Source organism: Centroberyx affinis, unplaced genomic scaffold (assembly GCF_046629955.1).
Source record: "Centroberyx affinis isolate AG114_WGS23_722 - 3 ecotype Tasmania unplaced genomic scaffold, CSIRO-AGI_Caff_v1 ptg001735l_1, whole genome shotgun sequence".
Classification (NCBI taxonomy): Eukaryota; Metazoa; Chordata; class Actinopteri; order Beryciformes; family Berycidae; genus Centroberyx; species Centroberyx affinis.
The window spans coordinates 286095-307414 of record NW_027280140.1 but is presented as its reverse complement, the minus strand read 5'-3'; the positions used below and the strand labels follow the sequence as shown (position 1 = coordinate 307414).

Here is a 21320-nt window from a genome sequence, read left to right as displayed (position 1 = left end):
CAATACTGAATGAATACTGTGACAGCAAGTCCCTAGGGGAGGAGGCTGACTGCCCATTGCAAAGTGCTACCCATGTTTCTATTAACTACATGGGTTGGTGCACAGGTTGTTCTGGAAAAAAAATTCTACACCTGAAAAGTTGAATTGATGAATAACTTTTCTTTTTATTCTCCTAAAGTATCTCCTCAGATATGATAGTAGGTAGCAGCAATAGGTAATAGTAGTAGGCCTATATAGTAGTAATACTAGCAGGTAGTAGTAAGATTAGAGTGAGCTAACTTGTGGCTTAAAACAGTGAAAGTGCAATAGGAATTAGCAATTAATTAGATGTTTTCCACATAAAAAATATGCATCTTAATATAAGTTCCAACTATTCAGTTATGTGATTTTTAATCATGTGTAGTTTTTAAACCATATACAAAGTGAGACATCTCTGTCAAAGTCTACTGGGGCCTGAGCTTCATCTGATGAATCATAATGCAGCTGGACAGAATGCAGCAGAGTTCATAGAATGTAGAATGTCAGTGTCATAAAGGAGCGATTGACCTGAACACATGCAGACTCAGTTTCATCTCTGATCGCTGTTCACCTGCAAATTGAGAGAGAAAACTCACAACTCATTTGGAGAAACATCAACAATATCTACCTTTTAGAAAGGAAAACATGGAGAGTGATTTCCATCTTGGTAAGCCACATGTATTTATAATTGTATTATTTAACAGGAAAAGATTACAGAGGAGTCTGACAGTCAGGATAGACTAGTTGTTGTGTTGAAGGATTTGCATTTGCATTTGTCCAGTTCTTCCATAGTTTGATTTACATTGTAAATTCACAGTTAGATTTGTTGTTGAAACAAAACTATGATAAAAGGCATAAGATGAAGCTATGATGAAGCATGTTGACCTTGAATTAAACTACATCAGGTGGCCTTATGCTTATTTGATAATTAAGATGTTGATTAAGATTGTCAGGTCCTTCTCTGCTGGACCTGACAATATCTCCACCTCAGAGGAGGCTCTCCCCGTCTCTCCTACTGAATACACCCTGATTCACCTGCTTTAGGAAGGATCAACCGACCTCCTTCAGGAGTCCCAGACTGCAGCCATCCAGGTTGAGGTCAAAGCTGCACCAAGCCTTGTGGTTGAAACTGTAAAGGACACCAAGGATCTGTCCGGTCTGACCCTGGAAAACACACTTTCACCTGTCCAGCTGGTCAAACCTACAGGACCTCAGAGTTCCAGTGCCAAAGATAGTGTCGTAGATTCGTTGTTCCCCAATGTGACAAAAACAACTTCTTCAGACACATGAATCAGCCTTTAAAGGTCCTTATTGATGTAACAAAGACCTGAGTTGTTCTGCAGAAGAACTGAACTCATGGTCAAAACACAATACTTTTTATACAGCTATCAGTTTGACTCAACCTTTTGCATAATCCCTCCTATTCTAGCTCTTCTACCAATAAAATCTATCTTCGTTATCACCAATGAATACTCCTACTTTTCCCAAGAAGGTGGCTGTGAGTTCAAACACATTGGCAAATAAGATATCTCTCATGGCCTCTCTTCCATGACCTACTAGATGTACGTGAGGCCTATCATCTTCTCATGACCTTTCTTCCATGACTTACTAGATGCAGATGCAGGTGAAGCACATCATCTTCCCATGGCTTTCTTGACATATTAATTACTTGTTTTCCAGACAGAAGCTCTAACTCCCTTAATTCTGGTATGCTCAGCTGCAGCTGTGACTTTTCTCATTCTCTTATTCTGGCCTGTTCCATCTTGTAACTGTAGCTATTCTCATGAATCTGAAGGCTATTTAGGGAAATGCTCAGGCAGGTCAAACTAAGTGCACGTTCAACTGTAGATACAGTATATTTCCACTACAATAGCCTGTCAACAAAACCAAAGAAGAATAAGCGTGGCTTCTTTTCTTGGCTATCCCGCATATTCCGGAGGAAGAACAAGAAATCTGCTGACAACATGGCTGCAATAGCAGAGCTGCCGCTCCAACAGACCTGCCAGACAGAAGGAGATGAGCCAAAGTCCTGCTTGAACACCTTCTCACCTGCAGTCCACTTCTGAACTCCTGTCATGTTCGTATCCACTTTACATAAGTGAACAACTGAATCATTTTATTTGAATACATTTATTTGCACACTACTGTTATAGTGTCTTTGCGCATTTCTTCAAAACACACCTTTATTCCTGCAGTTATGGGTAACCTGTAGCCTGAAGCAGTGATAGTGTAATGGAATTAGTAAATATGTTGGCCATTAATATTTTATATACCTCTATTACTATTTATTGTAAATGTGGCTGTTTGTTCACTGAGTCTATTGAGTCTAAAAACAAAAAAAACAGAACAGACAGTCCACCCATCTTCACTATTTTTTATTGACTTTGACAGATTGACTACACATTGGACAGTAGAAAGGGAGACAGGAGGAGAGAAGGCCAGCGGAGGCTTGCAGGGCTCCAGAGACAGAGAACTGAACACAGCTATTTCTGGGCACATATAGTACACATACATTTTTCATACTGATTACAAAACAATTAATTAATCACAAAACCATATTTATTTACAGCATCTGCCTCCAAGTTATGAGCTAAATGAGATCTTTTGTCATTTAGGTACAGTCCTGGCAGGACACACTTAAAGAGGCACAAAGAATATTGATCAGTTAAACAGTCTTGCACAAATTCACTTGTTTGAAAGTTAATGAAGTGGAATATTGTCATTGGGTGGAAAATTATTCCACTTAGTGTTTACATATGGATACTTGAAGTGGTCAAAATTAAAACATAGTATGGTATAAAGTTGTTAGGAAAATGTCTTATCAAGTTAGTAAGATTTATGAATACATTTTAGCAATTCACATTAAAACGTAAAATACATCTAAATATCAAACGAAACACCATTACAAAAATCGTTCTTGGAGTATCAATTTCACAGAAAGCTGGGTGAGATTTATGCATGTTACATAATTACTCTCAACAAGGTTTCAGTAAAATATCACATCTTGTGCTCAGGCTCGAAGTTTTGCTCCATATTCGTACCGATGAATTCAATATTGACTTGACCATGGGCATTTTGAAGCCTTTGTTTCTGCACACTGTGTCGAACGCCATAACAAAAGTAGATGAGTAAACCTGTTTGAAGGAAAGTTACATCACTTACTGTTATGCTCAGTATGTTTTCTACATACTTGATTGTATTTTATGATAATTTGTTTTTTATGATAATGATATTCCTCCCATACCTACTGTCATCCAAACTGCATAGCGGATCCATGTGCCTGATCCAAGTTGAACCATTAGATAGATATTGACAAAGGTGCTGAAAATGGGAAGCACAGGTACAAAAGGGACCTGTACAAATAAAATAACATGACAAAATGTTTGTACATCGTATGGCAGTAAAGTTAAGCACAAAGGCACAATGAGGGCATGTAAGTGCTGCAACAATCATATTTACATCATGTTTTTCATTCACATACTGTAACAATGATTTGTACGCAAGGTCATAATTTGCCCCCAGGAAACCAGCACTTTGGGTAGATGTCTCAAAGGCATACCATGAAAGCAGCTTTGGCTGTACTCTGTGGCTGTCTCCAGATGATTATTATAATGAGGACCAGCATCAGTACAATCACAATGACACACAGAAGACTCCACCACTCCAGGACCAGCAGGGAGTCTGTAGCCTGACTTACGAGGAGGCTCAGAATGGCAGCTAAAAACACTGGAGGGAGCACAGAATTACGGTTAACAGTTTCAATTTAGGCGTGGATTTCATCTGTATGCAGACTAACATTGTTGAAAGATGTTAAGAAGGTCACTTACTCATGACAACTGTGAAAACTGACACATTTTTTGATGTTCGCGCAGTGGCTTGTGAAGGAGGAGACATAACTCTGTATATCGTGAATGATTCTGGTTTGCTGTAATTTGAATCCTCGCTGAGATCCTCTTGGTACCTAGAAAAGTGAGAAAATATTAATAAAAAGTGCCTAAACATTAGATTCCTACAGATTTATTAATTTCTATATGAAGCGGATATAGATGCGATGTACTCAGAATGGGCGGGAGGGGTGATTTTACTGTATATATAATTTATATAATTTCATTTTTAGATTAGATTTGATTTTTGGAATGATAATGCCACATAAATATTTCCATTACTGGAAGTATTTATGATGAACCATACCTTAATATGAGAATACATATCGCAACAAGTGTATAGGCAAAGAGTGTTCCAATTGACATCATGTCAACCAATGCCTTCAGGTCAAACAATAACGCCATGATAGCTGCAAAGACATGCACACACCATAACTCATTTCCTTTTAAAATCAGTTTAATAAACCACACTAGATTAAGTCACTGGGTTTCACCTGCATTCATTAAGCAGTGGTTTACAACACAAGAATTTGACCACTGCTGCTAAAGAAAAAGGTTAAAGGATAAGGCTGGTGTTTTTTAATGCATTGCTTACCGTCAACAAATCCTATGAAAATAACAAAATCAACAATGCGTTTACTCTACTTCCGTTACTTTCTGACTTTCCACGTACCGTTTTTAGCCGTCAACCCAGAAGTAATTGGCTCCAATTGTAAGCTAAAAACCTTGAAATACAGCTCACAAAGACATAGTTTCAATTTTAAAAATCGCTAACTGTTACCACGAAGAGTCAGACTGTTTTAGTTATTACCAAATCAAATTCAAATGGGAACAAATCCTTCATTATGCCAGGGACTATTTTCGGTGCTACGGACCTACTTTCCTTTGCCTTTACTTTGAGATGGCAAAGTGTTTACAGCCGGCTCATTAAGTTGTTTGAGGAAAAAGTCGGCTGGCCTGGTGCATCACGATGATGAAATATGCTTCCCAGAGCAACGGCATGGTAACGGCATGGCTCTTTGACGTGTTTTTAATCATTTTTTTAATACAATGGAGTTCTATGGCTGCTGGGACATTGCTTCATTGGGCACCGGCTACATGGATGAGATTTGCCAAAACAAAATCATTGCTGATTTTGTTATTTTCATAGGATTTGTTGATGGTAAGCAATGCATTAAAGAACACCGGCCTTATCCTTTAAAGCTGCATTCTGCAATATCACGTTGGCAGCCCCAAATAGGAGTGAGAGGTAACTGTTTGAATTTTAAGGGTTTCAATACCCAGAAATCATGTAGCGAGACGCCAGTGAACTACACTCTCTTTGGACCTTAATTTCTTCCTCTTAAGATGAATGTGTGATTTTGTTCATCTGAATGCCGTCCCGGAGAAAATTTTCACATCTGAGAAAAATCTTTCATTGTGAATGACAGTCGGCAGTCTTTGTTCTATACGGCGAATGTACACCGTCTGCCTATAACTTTGGTTTTGTTCTTTGCCTCACGATTCTGTACCTTTGCCTGTTTGGACTGACCTTTGGAACAGACTGTATTACGAGCTGCCTAATCCTCCAAGTAAAGTTGCTGTTCTTACTCTACCTCTGTCTCCTGCCTGTAATTCTGCACTTGAGTCCTTCCTGACCCGTGACACCATCTCAATTAGGGGTGATGGGACACTTTCTGTTGCAGCCCCATTTCATAATTTAGGCTAATAAGACATTTTTACAGCTTTAAATAGAAAAACACATAACATATTCTGTCACATTTTGCCGCCCCAAAATAAACCAGTGTTTGTCCTTTTATCATATGAAGTGTATCTGAACAGTTTTAGCAACCAACACAAGAACAAAACAGGGATGGACATGTAACAAAACCAAAACAAGGAGTAACCACCACCGCTACAAAAAACAGGGAAAACGTAACATTGTGATTCATATTGTTTTACCCGCTATGACCCCTGAAGCCAGTGTAGCTATGACGGGACTTTGTCTCTCACTCATTTTGCTGAGCGGTTGGAAGAGAAGCCCGTCCCTGGCCATGGCAAAGAGAACACGCGGCATCGGGAACATTGCTCCTAGTAGGCTGTGGGAAAAAGCTCTCATCAATACACTTCATCTTATGACTGCATCAACAGCAATTTGGTTATTCATGCTATTGTTGTTGGCTTATGTTTTTATCTAGATTCTACAATACTGATGTCAGTGATCTCCATATATGTACTTGTGAAAGAAGGATAAATGACAAGCTACTGTTTAAAAGTGATACAGATGAACTACCCTAGAAATTGAATATCTTATTTTATGAAGATAATGTGGAAAATTAGTAGTAGTAGTAGAAGTAGCTGTAGTATTAGACTGCCTCATATTAAACTACAGGGAACTACCTAATTAGATTCAGGCACAGTTTAGGTCAGTTGGATGGCCAGGGGAATGCACTTGTTATATGAGAAATGTTGCTGTTTCTTTTATTGTCTTCCTTAATGTCTTTCTTAATGTCTTCCATTTTCAATGAAATATATTTCCTGTAATGTGTAGTATTCTTCATTGTAAACACTTTTGTGCATTGTGCTCCATTGTACACGAGGCTTCGTTGTGAAAGAAAACATGACTTTGCAAAGGGACATCCTCTGTTGAAATTATGGTGAAACTACATCACTTGAGCAAAACCTATGTGTAACGGTCATGTGCCGAAGGTTATTGGAGAAGCGGACAAAGGTGGTGACACCTAATATGCATACTGATTTCACATCATGCCTCATCTTTGTAAATGTTATGCTGGTTCATTTATTCAGAATATATTATGTTTAACCATGTTTGGTCTCCCGTGACGAGCAGTCATAAATGCATAAAAAAAGAGATTCAGAACAACTACACAGCACTTTCTTGAATACTGATTCACTCTTACTGTCGGCTTTCATTTGGTGTTCTTACTGTAAATGAGCTATGCAATTTGTCACATCAGTGGAATGTGTCGTGTCAGTTTATTAAAGAAAACACAATTCGGGTCTTCTTTGCATTTGTCTTCTTCACGAGGACACCATACCTCAGTGTTCATGAATGTGGCATGTAGCTGTTATGTTAGCTCTTGCTCAGGCGTTTTTAGTGTGTTAAATACCGAAGTTCAGTTAAGTTTTACTGAGAAGTCGAGTTGGGTTTTGTAAATGTCGGCCATTATTTCATACCTTGTTGACAGTGCACAGAGGGACCCCACAGCCACAGCATACTTTGCAGGGCCCCAGCCGATGTATGTAAAGGCCACAGGCAGCGGACTGTGGACACTGAGCAGATAGTACGGCATCATAAGTGTCAGGGCTGCAGACACACCGAAGTAAGCCAGGAAGCAGATGAGGAGGGAGGCCACGATTCCCAGTGGGATCGACTTCTGAGGGTTCTGAACCTCCTCTCCTAAGAGAAAACAGGTTTTAGATCATACTACGCTCTTGTATTGTGTTTCATATTCATACAGAATATTGTATACCGTAGTATATTGTGTAAAATCTCTTGTCTCTTATTATGCACATGATGTATGTATATGTCTGCTTATTTTTTGTTATTGATGTTATCTGCACAAACTCAAAGACAAATTTCTACTCTGTGTTTATGCACCAGGCATTTAAAGTGATTCTGATTCTTTTACTTTGCCCTCTCTTTCTGAAAATGATCATTCTTATGTTGTCACCTGCTTTGGGTTGCAAGAGTTACGGCTACAAGATAAATGCCATGGTGAGGAACAACCTCATTTAACTTACCTGTTGTAGCAATGCAGTCAAATCCAACAAAAGCGTAAAAACAAGTTGCTGCTGCTGCTAATGTTCCCTCAAAGCCAAAAGGGAAGAATCCACCACTGCCATAATTTGTAGTTTTATTTAGTGATGACTGGTTTCTGAAAAGAATAAACATGTAGTTGAATGGCCATTCAATATTGAGTGATAACTAGGTATTTTTAACCAGCAAAATCAGAAATGCTATTAAAAGTGGCAGTTTGGTACAGACATTGATCCATACTGTTATTAAACACATAGCATAGCATAGCATAGCAACAGTACCACTATTGAATTTGACATGTGATTATGTTACATTGTGTGAATGGTGTGGAAGCATGTTACAAAAGGAGAGTCCATACTCATATGCCTTTAGGATAGTATCTCCACTGATATACCAGTTGTTGATGTTGCCCTTTATGAAGCCAGAGACGATAACAAACAGCAACACCAGTATATTTACTACTGTGAAAACCTTATTTATAATGGCAGACTCTTTAACGCCAAATGCAAGAATCCCTAGAAAGAAAACACACAGAGGATGTACTATCGTCAGATTATGAGAACGTGAATACAGTACAACCTTATCTATCAAAGACCCGAGCATTTAAAAAAAACAAGGAAAAGTAATGCACGTTCTGACAAAGCTCTGTACTTCAAATGTACAGCATAAATGGTATAATTTTAGACATGTATCAACAAAAGTATTCCAGAAATGTGAACATTCAGTGGAATATATTTCCACATCATTTATGCTAATTCTCTTACTTTTTATGCATTTTTACTAATGATTCCTACTTGGTAAACAAGTCAGATGGGAAGTGTAACATTTGGATAAACACACAAATATTGCAGAACTTGCCTGCCAACAGCATTATGAGGCCAGCTGCAAAGATGTCTGGGTAGGGAGCTAATCCAGGTAAATCCATTGCAGCCTGTTTGCCCAGAGAGTTGGCAATGACGTTTCCAAGGAGTTCATCAAAGGTTCCACTCCACGCTCTGGCTACACTGGACGTCCCTGAAAAGAGAGAGAGAGCAAGCAGGAGATCCAGCATGGGTAGATCCACAGAGACTTACAACAAGGGTAACAGTAGGATCACCAGCAATTAGGAGTGCAAGGACCAAAAAGTTGTAGTAATCTAGATGGGAGGTGACCAGACGTGGGAACTCGAGTCACATGACTTGGACTCGAGTCAGACTCGAGACACAATTTTAATTGCTTGAGACTTGACTTGATGCATGAAGAGAAAACTTGAGACTTGATTTGACTTGGGTTCTGGTGACTTGGGACTTGACTTTGACGAATTCTGTTTTCAGAATTTGAAACTGATTATAAATTATTACTATTAGAAATCAAACTCATGATGCACTTACCAAGGTTTTGTACTATTAAAACAATATTGCATTCAAAAGATAGATATTTTGTTTTTTTTTATTACGATTTTAAATTGATACTGGACTCTTGATTTGCTCTGACTTGACTTAGTGGTCTACATTTAGACTACATTTTTGAGAATTGACTTGAGACTTGTGCCTCAAGACTTGAGACTGACTTGGGACTTGAGCAAAGTTGACATGGTCACACCTACTACAATGAAGAGTGGTTCAGCAGAAGTTGTAGTGTGCAAACCTATAGGACTGGGTTGTGGTTGCGTTGTGGCTCTTGTAAAACAGTTGTACATGTTGTACTGCAATATTCTTGGCAGCCTGTTCAGAAGTCATTGTTCTGTTTTGAGGCAGGATTTGGATCTATAGAAATCAATTACAAGATGACACTAAAACAATCAATTTGCATTCAGATTGGCATTTTCCTTACCTATGACGTAAGACAGCAGCAAGTTCCAGCCAGTGATAAAGGCCCATATCTCTCCCACGGTCACATAGCTGTAGAGATAGGCAGAGCCAGTCTTGGGAACACGAGCTCCAAATTCAGCATAGCACACTGCAAAGATGGAAGCTACTGCTGCGACCAGGAAAGAGATAATGATGCTTGGCCCAGCCATGGTTCTGGACACTTCTCCTGACAGCACGTACACGCCGGCTCCCAGCGTGCTGCCGACCCCCAGAGCTACCAGGTCGAGGGTGGTCAAACACCGCCGAAAGTTGGACACTTCCCCATCTGGCTCCAGAGGTTTCTCCGAGACAGACTCTGTAGGAACAGCAGTATCTTTGCTCCAGACATCCTGAAATCCAGACGTCATGTATGTTCATTGACAGGATCACTTTTAGGAACATGGTGTACTGGAGGATGGACACAAGACTGAGACATATGATTATAATGTTTCATTTGAAGTCAGAGTTCATTTGAAGTAAACGTCACTCCAAAAGTAACAAAAGAGAGACTACAACAATCAAGATTAAGATATCACTGTTGTGGTTATTGCATGGTCATGTAGGTCCTGTGATCTGATCCTCCTACATGCAGGTAACTTGAGAAGTCTTATGACTACACGTATTTAACTTGAGTGAATAGCTCAATTCGACTTTCTGACATTCGATTTTTCCGACAGCATTTGAAGGCAGGTTGGCATACTGTAGTGACTGTGTGGCAGACTGACAGTGTGGAAGAAGTGTGGAAAATGTAACGCTGAGAGATAATGAGGTAAATATTGGCTCAGTGCAATCGTTTGACTTCAGAACAGCTGTTTGGACATTTCTGGTCTTTTTGGAAATCTAGTCATCTTCACACAGAGTAGGCTATTTATCCCGCCATAAGCCGAAAATAAAGTTTAAACAATGAATAAATACGGCGAAGTCAGGTAAAGTGGGTCACTTTTTGGCAAATCGTGTAGAACACCATCAAAATACTTATTCACACATCCTAATGTGTTTTTTCTTTATTAAGTCAGGTCTCCTCTATCATTCTATGTGGAAAATATATTACAAAAAATAAATGTTTAAGTGCTAGAGCTATTTAAGTGTCAGATGTCTGTTCCAAGACAACTCCTCTCTGATCAGGTAAAATGGGCCACTTGTTGTGTGTCTGTGTGTGTGTGTCTGTGTATGTGTGAATGATGTAGAGGTGGATTAGCATAGCAAAACATTGGTGAGTGTATGTAGGCCTATGTGTGTGTGTGAGAGAGAGTGAGTGAATATGGCATATCTGGAATTTCTCAATAGTATTTCATTATAATAACAATAATTATAATATTTTAATATTAGAGAGAGAGAGAGCAGAACCAGGATTTATTCATTGTAAAGTAGCTGGACAAATAATCATTCCATCAGCTGTGCGCGCGAGCACTGGCGCCTACACCATTAGGCAAATTAGGCAGATGCCCCTCCACTTGGAAATTAGGAGGGGCAAAATTGTCTTTTTCCCCTCCACTTTTCACCCCTTTTTAAAAGTCAAAATGTAGTAAATATCGAATATTTAATCTTCAATCTCTCAATCTGTTCAATCTAATATTTAATTAAAGTCTAAGTAAAATATCTGCTCTGTCTGCATGTACTAGTAGCAGTTGGATTGCTGCACCCCCTTTCCAATCCAAGTGGTATAATCCAACCTGGCTAAAAATAGCCTACACTATACCACAGACATGCTATCTTGAATCAAGTGACAGCAGCATAATTGTTGGAACCATGAAACGACATTTGTGGGCAAAGAAAAGTAAAAAAAAAAAAAAAAAAAAAAAAAACAGCACAGGTGTGTTGCTCTGAAGCCCTTAACTGTGTAACGACCAGAGGTGAAAGGCAAAAAGTTATGTGACCTACATTTATCTAGCTAGCTAACAACTGTTGTTTTTTTGACAGTAGCTAGGTTTAGGTCGGCTAACGTTTCATGTCGTGTTCTGTGTGCCGAAGCTCTCTGTCTTTCTCTCTGAAACTGTGTTTAACATTTGGCAAACTATCTAGCAAAGCTAAAGTGGGATGATTTCAGCAGATTGAAGATGATAGCCTTCTGTTAGCAGTGTCAGCCGAGCAACAGCAACAGGTAGGATGCCAAAGCAAAATGATAGTGTTAGAGAATATAAAAGAACAATGATATTCAAAATGAATTAATAATGTTTCCATGTAACTGGCTTATTTGTGATTGTGTGCAGTATAGCCTATGAATTATGTTAGTTTCCAAAAAATAAATGAAGCCTTTGCAGACACCTCTCCTGTGTTTATAGCATCTCTTTAAATGAATTGGGTTCTTTAATGTAGCATTGAGAATCAAGCATCACAGTATACAAACCAAATACTTTATATAAAAATATATATGTAAAATTGCAGGAAATGGTGTATTTCCAGACCCCCCATCCTGTTCAGATTTTGCCCCCCACATTACACAAAGTTACGCACCCATGCGCGCGAGTAACTGTAATCTACTGACCCAGAGCCATCTCATGACTCATGACCGAGGAGAATGGCAGGAAAAAAGCCCAACCTGGCAAGCTGGAGAAATACCTGTTCAAATTCCATAGTAACGATGGTAACCATCTGGTTACACCTTCAAGTTTTATAGGTCATGCGATTGGTTGCCCACTAGGTAGGCTACTATCCGGAAAGTTTGACAGAAGACCCAAAACCAACAGGAAAATGGGAGCCTGATGCCTAATCAATCAAACACTGCTCATGCAGAACACACACATGTTGTCTCTATATCTCGACTCATGACTAACAGAATTTAGCAGAATTTGGGTGTCAAATTAGATATTGAAATAGAGAAAAAAATTACTCTGAAACAATGCATTTCGTTTATCTAACCCTAACCCATGGTGAACTTTTCCTTTGGCACATTTTGATAGATTGAAAGCTACAGTAGCCTTTATGTAAAAATATAAACTCCCTGCAGGTTATCATATCATTCATATCATATTCATATTTATATTATTCCACATTTCTCTCACGCAGACATAATTATTACATATATTACAAAACTTGAGTGACATACAAGAAAGACTAATTGAATATTCACAATATGACTATAGCCTACATTATGTGCTGTGAAATTGAACATATAGTAGTCGTAAGTCTACCAATTAAGAAATAAGCAAGATCACCTTTCATGTCAGTCAATAAGCTACAACACACTAAATTAGCCTTATCACAGTAGAATTCATGTACTGTAAGTGGCATTCATTTACACATTATGAAGGAATGAATATTGTTAAAGGATATAAGTACCATCAATCAGATACCTTTGTTTACAAAATAATATGACATTAAAGGATGTGGTCATCTTTGATTTTAAAATTATTGATAGACTAAATAATAAGGTAATATCTTTTTATTTTAAAGTGACATATAGATTTGGAACTAAACGTCTCACATGCTTTATATACCAATCAACAAGTTGTCTAAATTCTATGCATTATGGGTATCATGGTATCATGATAGCATGGTTACTCATAATTGTAAGCAAGGCATCCTTACCTTTTCGGCTTTAAGCTGCAGTGTGTGTGCCTGTATTTTGATCTGGTCCCAGACTTGACTATTTGTGGGGATAAACCCATTCACTGTGAACTCTTCTGTTAACAGGCACAGCTTCATGTACACGGGACATTTTTTACACGTTATGTTACATTTCAGACGTATGTGCCATTTCTGGAAAAGAGAGGATCAGAATGATTTGTTGGAGAACTCCACCGGGATCTGAAACAATCACATATACATTATATAAAATAGTTGAGACATTTAATTTGACTGTTTCTTCAGTTATGTGGGTGGATGATAAGACAGAGGCCTGCAAGTCTAACATTGCTTATATTCCACACAGCAGACTCCCAAGTCTTTTTTAGGTTTTCAGTGCCTTGAAATTGTTGGTAAACTTTGGCAAATAAAACCTATATGAATTTTCAGAGTGAAACAAAGAAAACAATCTCATTCATCATTTATTATTTATAGATGTACTCTTTAATAAGAAAAGTTAGGAATTGGTTAACAATGTCACTGTTAAAACACAACTTAAACATTTAAACACAACTTTCACCTGGTAGTAAGACTATATGATAATAAGATTAGTATGTAATTAGTGATTTTTTATTGTGATATGATTAAAAGAAAACAAACTAAGCTGTGTACTGACACCATTCTCTGCCACCTCATATAACACAAATATAAATATATACATTGCTCTTGCCTGGCTACACTTTAATAAATGAATAATTCATAAAAAAAAAAATATGTGCCAAGAAAAGACAGTGTGCAGGAGTGTCTGTTTATATGAAATGTGACTTCTTTGTTGTGTGATTGTGACACGCTCTCACGCCACCTTGTGCTAAAAAGGAGAAATAGGTTTACAACATCAATTTCATCTCAAAGACAAAAGACAAAAAACAATGTAACCTAAGACTAGAAGACAGTGGGGGAGATTAATACTATGAATACTGTTAGTCTACTTTTCACTTAATTACACTCAATACTCCCCATCACAGCACAGTGAGCTCTGTAAGTATTCAGTATGGATAGCAACCCACTTTTTTGCTTTGTGTTCCTAGATTTACTAACCTAAAATCCAATCCTCCATTTTTAATCCCTGGACACTGTTCTCCTCTGTCTTCATCCTCCAACTCCTCCTCCTCCTTCTCTCTTGGCTGAAGAAGTCTCTCTCCCCTATCCACAGATGAGGCCCTTAACCTCAACTACAACATATACACTGTTTTCATTATGTCTTGATTTAGTTTTAGTTTAAATGAACTACAATAACCTGGTAAAGAATGAAGATATGGCCACTGTAATATCCGAGAATGCCCTTTAGTAATGTTTCATATCAACACCTAATCCTGCTATTGATTGTGATCATTTATGCTTGATGGTAAAGCATAATAGTTTCCTTTACTGGCTGCGTCCACCACCTGAGGTCAGTATTCTCAGTTTGGCAGCCAGCCTCACTGCAGGTTATGGAAACTGCAAAAACCTATTAGGAACTTCCAGGCTCGTGACGGAGCAGAGAGGCCTATAACAAGTCAACATGTTGTAAACTGTAATTGTTTTGAATGGAAACATCTGCCCAGCAACAAATTGAAGACTTGAGCATTAGAGCGTAAGGAGAAAAAAACAGTGTTTGAAGAACGTAATGGTGCAATCCATTGCTTCCAGGGGGTTCACAGCATTAATTGTAGCTTAGCTGGCCAAACGCAATGAGAGATGAAGCCAAGCTGCAAAACTGATCATTGGATGCCAAGTTCATGCAGACACAGAATAATGTAGAGCAAATGTGCTGTGTAGATGGCTATCAGTTAGAAACAAGTCTACATGTTTAATTTTTCATTGATAAAATTACATGGTTATGTTATGCACTGTGACTTTTTGGACTTACTTTGAAATTTGTTTAAAATCCAGGGGCTTTAAATTGAAAAGAGTCTCTTCCCAGGGTTTGTGAGTAATGGATTACTTGTAAAAGGAGTACAGTGATGCGATTACAAGCAATATCAACTGGACTCTTACAAAATAATCATATTAGAAGTATTTAAAAAAAAAAAAAAAAAAAAGTTGATTACTTGTTGAATTACTCAGATACATGCTTCAAGAAGAAATGATTTCTGTGTTTGTAATATTACAGACACAAGCATCCTTTTACACAACTTGAAATAACCTGTAAATGTATATTTTTCATAGATTCTATAAAGCAAAGTAAATTGAAAGTAACTGAAAGTAATTCATTTGTATTATTATATTGTGGTAATTCTGTGGTAATAGCAGATAATCAGTAAATCTGAAATAAAATACAGTTTGAAAGTAATCTTTCCAACCGTTTCTAATGCCGCTTTGGTTCTGAAGGCTTTGGTTCAGGAGGAGTGAGCTGTGATTTGACTTAATTAGCTGAAGGAAATGGACTACCCCTTCCTCTGTTAATGATTCATCTGGCAAAATAGGTTCAGAAGCTAATGCCACTGTCCGGGAATTCATTGAACACACTGGATTTGTTGGGAAAAGATCTTAAAAACAGCACATAGATGCAGAACAGCTTTTTCAAGCTATAGATGTGTTTTTAAATAACTTCCAAGAATTCAGGTGGTAAGTTTGATCCTTTATGTGTCATTTGCCATATTTGATCCTTTATCTATTTCGCTTTGTGACACTGTATAATATTGAGTCAGATGATAATATTACTGTTAATAACTTCAGTATGGTGATTTCTCTTACTACGATCTAAAGTAAATTATTTTGCTTTGCTTGTGTTTGTCTTTCAAATAATGTTCTTAAAAATACATTTTGAGTTGATATCTTATTCTATTGGCTTAAATTATGACAGTGGCTTTAAACATTTTTTATATCTGCATTTGTAAGCAGTGGATTGGTGTAAGAATTATGTTAGTTGATTTTATTTCTTCTATACTTTTAATTGGAAATTTACAAAGAGAGTAATTAATCTAGCCCGGGAAAATTGGAAACTAATGTGAAAATGTTAAGAGCATTTGCTTTTGTTAATGAGGAACCCTTCTACAAATTGATATATTAATGTGACATAAGTTTTCCATCGCAAACAACAGAAATGGGAAATTAAATGAAATTATAAGAGGCAACGCCTAGAATTGATGTACAATACTTAGTCTGGTAAGGAGTGGTCTGGCAGGCCTTACTTCATTAGCACAGCTCTGCCCCAGCATTTTTCCGGGGTTATTAGCCAGATGCAACAGGGCTGCTATCACATTTCTCCATGGTGACGGGGTTCACTGACCACAGCATGAGACCGAGCATTTGCAGGAAGGAGGGTCACTAGAGTGTGACTCCACTCTTGGCTCATGTAAATCCTGAGCCTATTTCAGTTCAGATAGCATGCATACTCTGTTAGTGAGGTTGGACTCTGGGTCTTTTGGATGTCTTGTTGCAATCTCATACTATCACTTCTCATCATGAACACTTGAGAAGTAATTTCATTAAAAAAAGTTATTTGTCCAACTGAGTAATCCTGCTTTATATAATAGCCTTAGGTTATGTTGGCAACTTCTTACACCACTCTCTGTCCCAGTATATATGGGAAAGTGAGCTAAGTAGTTGGAGGTTATTGCATTGTAGCCTTGCATATTGCTTCAGTAAAATACAATGAATATTTTGTATTTTCATTTCTGTGATATCTTGTTAAATTATCAAGAATATTAAATACTTTTGAACTGTGTTGGTCATTGTTAGCTAAAACCATATAAATACTGACTACTTGAGGTGTAGGACTGTAACACATATGATGATACATTGAAACAAGCACATGACATCTGTTTTTTTTTTGTTTTTTAATCTTCCTGCAGTCATTCCCATCAGTGCAAACATGAATAAGACAAAACAGCACAGCAGGCAGATTCATGGGAGGAGACAAGATTGAGAATATCTTCACGCTGAGGATTTGTAGAGAACCTGAGAGAGAGAAAAAAGATGAGAATTGCTTTGTATTATCTGGTGCTCTTGGGGTCCAGTTATGTCATTTCGACCTATGGGCCCCATCAGAGAGCACAGAAGACAGGTGATATTCTGCTCGGAGGTCTTTTCCCAATACACTTTGGCGTCGCATCCAAGGACCAAGATCTGGCAGCTCGGCCAGAATCCACACAGTGTGTCAGGTAATGTCTGTGATTGGTTTATATGCAGGCAAACAAGCAAGCATGCAATTTGAATAAATACATAAATTAGCATATGATAAACACATGTTTTATTAGAACTGCGAGTGCTCAACTTATCTGAATCCATGTCATCTTGCTCTTGCAGATACAATTTCCGTGGATTCCGCTGGCTCCAGGCCATGATTTTTGCAATTGATGAGATTAACAACAGCAGTTCCCTCCTGCCCAACATCACACTTGGCTACAGGATCTTTGACACATGCAACACGGTGTCAAAGGCCCTAGAGGCTACACTTAGTTTTGTGGCCCAAAATAAGATTGACTCCCTTAATTTAGATGAATTTTGTAATTGTACTGATCACATCCCATCAACTATCGCAGTAGTGGGAGCGTCTGGATCGGCAGTCTCCACAGCGGTTGCAAATTTACTGGGTCTCTTTTATATTCCTCAGGTGAGACACTGAACAGCAACTGTATCAATACCACATCGATATCCCATCTCTGTCATAGCCTTGAACCATAACCCATAGCAAAGCACAAATGGATAACCTTACATAAAGATTCAGCTCTTATTACCTGTTACCTGCTGTATGTTCTGTGGGTAATCAATATACTCTTCATTAACTGTGTTCCTGTACAAGAGCAATCCTGATGAAGTGGGTGTGAAACATGAAGCTTGCTTGTGTATTTTTACTTTTTAAACGTTGACTGTAGAGGCTCATGCACACCTTCAGTTTCATGTAGACAGCTGCGTAGGAGGAAATGTCCATAGGCAAGAGAAGAGAGAATTGGACAGTGCGGGAATTCTCTCTTCTCTTGCCTATAAACTTTTTAAACATTAAAATAAAGAAGTTATAATAAAAGAAGTAGTCAGCCACAAGAAGAAGTGATATAGTTTATTCCTCGGATGACCAGCACTTTACAGGTAATAAACAGCTGTGCACAGGACACACACACACACGATGGATTACCTGAAATCTTTCCTGTTTCAGATCAGCTATGCCTCCTCTAGTCGTCTACTGAGTAACAAGAACCAGTACAAGTCCTTCATGAGAACCATTCCCACAGACGAGTACCAGGCCACAGCCATGGCAGACATCATTGAGCACTTCCAGTGGAACTGGGTCATTGCGGTGGCCTCTGATGACGATTACGGACGCCCGGGAATTGAAAAGTTTGAGAACGAGATGGAAGAGCGAGACATTTGCATTCATCTAAATGAACTTATTTCTCAGTACTTTGAAGATCACGAAATCCAAGGCCTGGTCGACAGGATTGAGAACTCCACAGCTAAAGTAATTGTAGTTTTTGCCAGCGGACCTGATGTTGAGCCCCTGATCAAAGAGATGGCCAGGCGAAACATCACTGACCGTATCTGGCTAGCAAGTGAAGCCTGGGCCAGCTCCTCCCTCATAGCCAAACCGGAATATCTCGATGTTGTGGCCGGGACTATCGGCTTTGTTCTAAGGGCAGGGCATATACCTGGCTTCACGGAGTTCTTACAGCAGGTCCAGCCAAAGAAATACAGTCATAATGAATTTGTCAGGGAGTTTTGGGAAGAAACCTTCAACTGTTATCTGGAAGACAGCCTGAGACTCCAAGACAGTGAGAACGGCAGCACTAGCTCCAGACCCCTGTGTACCGGTGAGGAAGACATCATGAGTGTCGAGACTCCGTATTTGGACTATACGCACCTCCGTATCTCCTATAATGTGTATGTTGCAGTTTATTCAATTGCACAGGCCCTGCAGGACATACTCACTTGCACACCTGGACGTGGTCTTTTTGCTAACAATTCCTGTGCAGATATAAAGAAAATGGAAGCGTGGCAGGTAAAGTGTGGCACACAAACAACTGATGAATTCAAGATGTCCAGCAACACAATCAAAGCAATTAAATACATCATCAATTTCAATTTCATCATCAATAATCAATTTACCAATCCATGGTTTAGCTAAACGTGTGGTTCTGCTTCACAGGTCCTGAAGCAGCTCAGACATTTGAACTACACCAACAGTATCGGGGAAAAGGTGCACTTTGACGAGAATGCTGACTTGGCGGGGAACTACACCATTATAAACTGGCACAGGTCTACTGAGTATGCCTCTGTGGTGTTTGAGGAGGTCGGACACTACAACATGCATGCAAAGAGAGGAGCCAAACTGTTCATTGACAAGACAAAGATTCTGTGGAACGGATACAGTTCTGAGGTACTTAAGTGTCAGATCTTCTCATTCACATTCTTTGTTTTTAGTTTGGAAGATACATGCTTGCAAAAAGGAAACCACAACAAACATAATCCGCTTCATGCTTTCATTTGGTCTTTGTTTTCATTCTCCGAGCTTGATTTCCTATGAGACATACAGGAAGGGAAAGTAATAAAAACAGGCTGAGAGAAAACAATTCACAGGGGCTGCAGGAGACAGTGCAAATGTGCATTATCACAGTTCTTTTGATAATTTTCATTTCATAGAAAAAACGACAAGTGTTACATTTAAACATTCTCAATTCCATTATAATTTTATTTGCTGCTCTTTCTCAGACTTTTCCCTCTGCTCTACATCCTATAGGTGCCATTTTCTAATTGCAGTGAGGACTGTGAACCTGGCACAAGAAAGGGGATCATCGATAGTATGCCCACATGCTGCTTCGAATGCACCGAGTGCTCAGATGGAGAATACAGTAATCATAAAGGTATTGAAAAATGAAATGTTCACAAGCTCATGTCTACTGTAATATTAGTGTTATACCTTGTTAATGATGTAATATTAATGTGGATGCTCTCTTTTTGTATACAGACGCCAGTGTTTGCACCAAGTGCCCAAATAACTCCTGGTCTAATGGGAACCACACATTTTGCTTCCTGAAAGAAATTGAGTTTCTCTCCTGGACTGAGCCTTTTGGGATAGCTTTGGCTATATTTGCAGTACTGGGCGTTGTCTTGACAGCCTTTGTGATGGGAGTATTTGTCAGATATCGCAACACCCCAATAGTGAAGGCCACGAACCGAGAACTGTCCTACGTCCTGCTGTTCTCACTCATCTGCTGCTTCTCCAGCTCTCTCATCTTCATCGGTGAGCCGCAGGACTGGACCTGCCGTTTACGCCAACCTGCCTTTGGGATAAGCTTTGTTCTCTGTATCTCCTGCATCTTGGTTAAAACTAACAGGGTGCTTTTAGTATTTGAAGCCAAGATCCCCACCAGTCTCCATCGCAAATGGTGGGGGTTAAACCTGCAGTTTCTGTTGGTGTTTCTGTGCACATTTGTCCAAGTGATGATATGCGTGGTCTGGCTTTACAACGCCCCTCCTGCCAGCTACAGGAATCACGACATCGATGAGATCATTTTTATTACCTGCAATGAGGGCTCAGTGATGGCTCTCGGGTTTCTGATTGGCTACACATGCCTCCTGGCAGCCATATGTTTCTTCTTTGCGTTCAAATCACGGAAACTGCCAGAGAACTTCACAGAAGCCAAGTTCATCACTTTCAGTATGCTCATATTCTTTATTGTTTGGATCTCCTTCATTCCGGCTTACTTCAGTACTTATGGCAAGTTTGTGTCCGCTGTGGAGGTCATTGCTATTCTGGCATCCAGCTTTGGGCTGCTGGCCTGTATCTTCTTCAACAAGGTCTACATCATCCTCTTCAAACCCTCAAGGAACACTATAGAAGAAGTCCGATGCAGCACTGCAGCCCATGCATTCAAAGTGGCTGCCAAGGCTACCCTAAAACATGGCACAGCTTCAAGGAAAAAGTCCAGCAGCACTGGTGGATCTTCTGCCTCAACTCCCTCTTCGTCCATCAGCCTCAAGACCAATGGCAATGACTGTGACCCTACTTCAGGGCAGCAGAGGATCCACAGGCCAAGGGTGAGCTTTGGGAGCGGAACAGTTACTCTGTCCTTGAGCTTTGAGGAGTCAAGAAAGAATTCCCTGATGTGATGTCAAAGCACGTCACATGGGGATGCATCAAAATTCAGTTTAGAGTGCCTTGGTCCTAGGGTTTACTTTCACGAATCCATTTCCCATCTTTTTAACATTTTGTCAGAAAGTCAGGAAAACATATTAGTCCGACTAAAATATACTTGCATCCTGTGACTTTTGGGCAAAAGATTGACAGCATGACCCTAACAATACACCAACCCCGCTACTAACACTGTGATTTCAAAGCATGTTTAA

At 39.1% G+C, this 21320-nt stretch overlaps 2 protein-coding genes across 2 annotated transcripts; one reads left to right on the top strand and one right to left on the bottom strand.

The window, feature by feature from the left end:
* Nucleotides 1–3015: 3015 nt before the first annotated feature.
* On the bottom strand, nucleotides 3016–9840 carry LOC139651962 (cationic amino acid transporter 2). The gene is given in 12 exon segments (XM_071528866.1): nucleotides 3016–3152; nucleotides 3263–3371; nucleotides 3578–3735; nucleotides 3846–3979; nucleotides 4210–4312; nucleotides 5844–5980; nucleotides 7080–7302; nucleotides 7647–7780; nucleotides 8021–8177; nucleotides 8521–8676; nucleotides 9475–9795; nucleotides 9798–9840. Coding segments are annotated over 12 exon segments (1812 nt in total).
* A 7115-nt stretch (nucleotides 9841–16955) lies between these two features.
* casr (calcium-sensing receptor) lies at nucleotides 16956–21083 on the top strand. Its single transcript, XM_071528872.1, has 6 exons — nucleotides 16956–17140; nucleotides 17286–17592; nucleotides 18133–18972; nucleotides 19120–19350; nucleotides 19711–19834; nucleotides 19939–21083. Exons 1-6 carry the CDS (start codon nucleotides 16956–16958, stop codon nucleotides 21081–21083), a joined length of 2832 nt encoding a protein of 943 aa, XP_071384973.1.
* Nucleotides 21084–21320: the final 237 nt, after the last annotated feature.